The following is a 5,430-nucleotide window of genomic DNA, read 5'->3' as shown; positions in this document are numbered from 1 at the left end:
TGGATGCTCCGTGCTGCTCTGGATGCTCCGTGCTGCTCTGGATGCTCTGTGCCGCCCCGCCGTGGGGAGCAGCTGCCGTTGGTGCTCCCTGCTCCGTGTGTTGAGAACAAACAAACAAACAAACAAACTATTTTTGGATGGAAAAATAAAAAAGGCAAAGGTGCTGCCAGCAGCTCCTGCCCGCTCTGATGGTCCTTGAGCACCTGGGGGTTGTAAAAGTTTTTATGGAGAAATTATAAAGACGTGATTATTTTCCTGTCCTTTTGAAACCGAGAAATAAAATGTTTATAGAAATACAAGGTTTCCCACCGTTGGCTTTGCTTTTTCACCAGACTGCAGGGCTGCAATTGGGGGCATGGGGGTGGGGGGGGGGCAAAAGGACCCACAACTACGGGAGGGGGGCCTGGGGGGGCCTTGGGCCTTCAGCAAAGGGGGCTGGGAGGAGCACAGTGCTGCTGCAGGGCTTTTCCATGGGCACCAAGTGCTGGAATGGCACCGAGGGGCCCCTGGGGCTGCCCCCCTCCTGCAGTACCGGGATTGTGGTGGCTGTAGGGCAGAGCTGAATGTGACACCTGCCCACGCCGAGCCGGGTCACGCTGCCTTCCATTACCCTAATTGCCTCTCCAGGAGCCCAGCTGCCGTCCTGGGATGAATAATTCACTGCCTGGAAATAAAACCTCCGGCCTTAAAACCGATCGGGGGCTGCTGGGCGCCTGCTGTGGTGCCACAGGATGGGGGAGAGGTGCTCAGGCGATGCCCCCAGCAGCACGGTGACCTTTGGTGAGCCCTGATGTTGGTCGGACCCCTCGTCTCTGTAGGTCCCTTCCAATGGATCTGCTTTATTCTGTTTGGTTCTCAGCAGCCAAATAGGAACAGCCGTCCCTGTTCTGTGCTCTGCCCCCAGCTCTGCCCAATGCCACCTGCAGCATCTCCACCTCCAGCACCTGCATCACCTGCATCACCTCCAGCATCCCATCAACCTCCATCGCCTCCTCCACCCATTGCTTCCATCCATCACCTCCTCCACCTCCATCCATCGCTTCTATCCATCACCACCACCTCATCCACCTCCATCACCTCATCCGCCTCCATCCATTGCTTCCACCATCCTCAATGCCTCCATCCATCCCCTCCATCGCCTCCTCTACCTCCACCCATTGCTTCCATCACCTCCATCTCCTCCATCACTCGCCTCCACCACCAGCACCTCTCTCCACCTCTCCAGCACCACCACCACTGTGGGCAGCAGAGGACCCGTCCCCGGGCTCTTCTCTTTTACGGAGGCAGGTCTCCAGCTGCCCAGCACCGATCCCCCCGGGGGGCTCAGCAGCAGCACAGACCCACAGACAGCATCCAGGACTGCCGAGAGCAGCAGCTGCCCTCTGATCGGCCCCCGCTCACAGCTCCACCGCCATCCCCTCCCCCGGTGCCCCCAGCAGAGCCCTTTGGACGTCCCTCACCTGGAGGCCGCCGCCATCCCCCCCTGACGTCACCCTGCACCGAGCTCTTAAAGGCCGCCCCAACCCCTCCCAGCCCCGGGAGATGCCATGCAGGTGACGCCGGCGATGTCTCCTGCGCCCGAGCCCTGAGGGCCCCACTGCCATGGGGAGCGTTCCGCTGCCCGCCTGCCTGCTGGCGCTCAGCCTCGCCGGCACCGTCCTGGCCCCAGGTAAGCGCAGGGCTCGGGGCAGGAGGGACAGAGGGTGACAACCTGGAGGGGACGTCGCCTGCAGGGCCCCCGTTGAACAGCCTATAGGGGTGAATGCAAACCCCTGTGGGGAGGTTCTGCCCCGAGCCCCCGGCCCCATCCCACCCCGGCTCCAATGCTGCGCCGCCAGCGAAACGCAATCCCACTGCAATCCCACTCATCAAACATGCAGCGACGCACGGCCGACGCCGATCCTCTGCCCTGGGGGGCTCCAAAGTGGGGCTGGGGGCTCAGAAACCTCCACCTCCATTCTGGGGTCGGGACGCGTCCCTCTGCTGGGTTGGGTGGAGGACAACGATGGGGGGAAGTGGAAACAGCGGGGTGAGTAGAAATAGCGGGCGCAGCAGAAAGGATGGGATGGATAGAAACGGCGGGAATAGCGGAGATGATAGGAATAGCAGAAGTAACTGGAGTGAGAGACAGACAGCGTGGCCTTGGGCTGGGACGGATGGACCCGGAGCAGGGATGCAGTGGCTCCCGGTGATGGGGGTCCCATTGGGGTCCCATCCACGGGGGTCCCGGTGCCCCCACCGCCGTGGTCCCGCAGGCTGTGGGGCTGCGCAGGGCCGCCTCGCCCACAAGCTGTTCCACGACCTCTTCGCCAACTACTCCAGCGCCCTGCGGCCCGCCGAGGACACGGAGCGGGCGCTCAATGTCACCCTGCAGGTCACCCTGTCCCAGATCATCGACATGGTGAGCGCTGAGCCCCCCCTCAAGCACACACAGGCTCCTCCAGCTGCCCCAGAATGCCTTGGACCCTCAAAATCAGCTCCTATCCCCCTCAACACCTCTTCACATCCTCCCCAAAACGCTTCGACTCTCCCACAGCAGCCCAGATGCCCCCAAGACCCTGGAAATCAATTCAGAGCTCCCCTGGAAACCAGCACAGGTCCCTCAAACCCCTCAAAATCAGCCCAGGTCCCACCCCAAACCACCTCCAGACCCTCAGCATCAACTCAGACCTCTCAGCACCAGTTCAGACCCCATAAAACCAGTCCAGTTCCCCACAAAACAATTCAATCTCCTGAACACCAGTTCAGATCCGCCTCCACATCAGCACCAAGTCCTCAAAACCAGCTCGGATGCCCCTTAAATATCCCCAACCTCTCAAACCCATCTCAGATGTCCCTGAAACGGCCCCAAACCCTTCACATCAGCTCAGACCTTCTGAAACCAGCCCAGCAACCCCCAACCAGCTCAGACCTCACGAAACCAACTCACATCCCCCCAAACCACCTCAGAACCCTGAGAAGCCACCCAGATTCCACCCCAAGCTCCTCCAAACCATCTCAGATCCCCTCAGACCAGCTCAAACCCATAACCCCCAGCACCACCCCCTGGAGACCCTATGGCCACGCTGGGCTCACCCCATGGAGCCGCGGTGCTGCCGAGGCTGTTGCCCACCCTGTGCCCCCGCAGGATGAGCGGAACCAGGTGCTCACCTCCTACCTGTGGGTCCGCCAGGCCTGGCTGGACGCCCACCTGGCCTGGGATAAAGACGCCTACGGTGGCATCGACAGCATCCGCATCCCCAGCAGCTACGTCTGGAGGCCTGACATCGTCCTCTACAACAAGTGGGTCGTGCTCACCCCAACCAGGGGGACGCAGGGGGGCAGTGCAGGGTGGGGTGAAACCAGCGGTCCTGGTGCAGGGAGGCCGGGGAGCTGTCACCTGTGCAGGGGGAACAGCATGGGGACAACACAAGGGACGTGGTTGGGTCAGCATGGGGTGCTGTAGGGGGATGTGGAGGGGACATGGAGCAGTGATGTAGCATGGGGATGCAGTGGCATGCGGCATGGGGACATGCTGGGGACGTGGCATGGGGACGTGGTGGGGATGTGGCATGGGGACATGGCATGGAGACACGGTGGGGAGATGTCACAGGTTGGGGACGTGACACGGCATAGGAGCACAAGGACATGGCACAGAGATGTGACGTGGGGACGTGATGGGAACATGGCATGGGGACATGGTGGGTATGTGACGTGGGGACATGGCATGGAGACATGGTGGGGACATGGCACGGAGGTGCACACTGGTGCCAGCCCGCAGCCCCTTGCCCCAGTGGGGTTGAGGTCATGGTGCCCCCCCCCCCCCCATCCCCCTGGCTGTCCTCACCCAGTGCCAACGAGCGTTTCGGTGGCTCCATGGAGACCAACGTGGTGCTGCGCTCCGACGGTCACATCATGTGGGACACTCCCGCCATCACCAAGAGCTCCTGCAAGGTGGACGTCTCCTACTTCCCCTTCGATGGGCAGCAGTGCCACCTCACCTTCGGCTCCTGGACCTACAATGGGAACCAGATCGACCTCCGCAACCGCCTGGACACGGGCGACCTGACCGACTTCGTGGAGAACGTGGAGTGGGAGGTGCTGGGCATGCCGGCCACACGCAACGTGGTCACCTACGGCTGCTGCTCGGAGCCCTACCCCGACGTCACCTACACGCTGCTGCTCCGTCGCCGCGCCTCCTTCTACATCTTCAACCTGCTGCTGCCCTGCATCATGATCTCCTTCCTGGCCCCGCTGGGGTTCTACCTGCCCGCCGACTCCGGGGAGAAGGTGTCTCTGGGGGTGACGGTGCTGCTGGCTCTCACCGTGTTCCAGCTGCTGGTGGCGGAGAGCATGCCGCCCTCGGAGAGCGTGCCGCTCATCGGTGAGCCAGGGGAGGGCGCGGGCACCCGGCGCCAAGACCCGCACCCCTCATCGCCCCTCTTGCCCCATAGGGAAGTACTACATCGCCACCATGACCATGATCACCGCCTCCACCTCTCTGACCATCTTCATCATGAACGTCCACCACTGCGGGCCGGGCGCCCGCCCGGTGCCACCCTGGGCACGTCGCCTCATCCTGCACCACTTGGCGCGCGCCCTCTGCGTCTGTGAGGTGGGCGAGAGCTGCGGCCGCCCCCGGAGAGAGGGGACGGGGGGGACGGGGCCGAGGGACCCCCCTGGAGAGGGCGCGGAGCCGGGGCTGTGCCCCCACAGCCGCTGCCTCTGCCACCACCGCGTGGTGCTCAGCAGCGTGGGGTACATCGCCGGCGTCTTCCGACGGCACCGCACCGCCCAGCGCCACGCTGCCGAGTGGAAGAAGGTGGCCAAGGTGATGGACCGCTTCTTCATGTGGGTCTTCTTCCTCATGGTCTTCCTCATGAGCGTGCTGGTGATCAGCAACGCTGCCTGACGCCCGCCCCGCTGCCCCTGGCCAGCCCATCCCCACGGTGCCCACGGAGCTCGTGCCCAGGACAGCACTGCAGGGAATAAAGCTGGCAGTGCATCCCCTGCGTTCCCACCTCCTGCCCGGGCTGTGCAGAGCCTTGCCCTGGGGCTGTGCTCGTGTCCATGCATGGCTGTCTGTACAGATGTGTGAGAGCAGAACAAGGCTGCAGGAACCCTTTGGGGGTGTAGTGATAGAACAAGGAGGAGCGACTTGAAGCAAAAATGCCGTGGGACCCCAGCTCCTGCCTGGCTCCGTCAGGTCGCTCTGGCCCAGCTCCTTTGCGGTGCTCCCATCAGCTTCAGTGCGTTTGCGCCCATCTGTGTCCATGCTCATGTCCCTGTGTTCACCTCCATGCTCTTATCTATGTCCATATCTGTGTTCATGTCCCTCTCCACCAGCTGCCACGTGCCAGTACCAAGGACATTCATCTGTATGTGCAAATTGATCCTGAGGGCTCTCCTGTGCTGGGGGCTCCCTGGGGGTCCCAGCAGACCCCACCGCCC

The 5,430-nt window shown here is 62.7% G+C and overlaps 1 protein-coding gene across 1 annotated transcript; it reads left to right on the top strand.

Annotated features, from left to right (window-relative positions):
* The first annotated feature begins 1,602 nt into the window (after nt 1-1,602).
* LOC122192334 (neuronal acetylcholine receptor subunit alpha-10) lies at nt 1,603-4,891 on the top strand. The gene is made up of 5 exons (XM_042892865.1): nt 1,603-1,669; nt 2,256-2,401; nt 3,128-3,282; nt 3,831-4,363; nt 4,434-4,891. Exons 1-5 carry the CDS (start codon nt 1,603-1,605, stop codon nt 4,889-4,891), a joined length of 1,359 nt encoding a protein of 452 aa, XP_042748799.1.
* The last annotated feature ends 539 nt before the right edge of the window (nt 4,892-5,430 follow it).

This window comes from Lagopus leucura, unplaced genomic scaffold (genome assembly GCF_019238085.1).
Source record: "Lagopus leucura isolate 7727_CA_CO unplaced genomic scaffold, USGS_WTPT01 34544-0_obj-0_obj, whole genome shotgun sequence".
In the NCBI taxonomy this organism is placed as follows: domain Eukaryota; kingdom Metazoa; phylum Chordata; class Aves; order Galliformes; family Phasianidae; genus Lagopus; species Lagopus leucura.
Note: the sequence above shows the minus strand (reverse complement) of the source record. Positions and strands in the feature narration are given on the sequence as shown.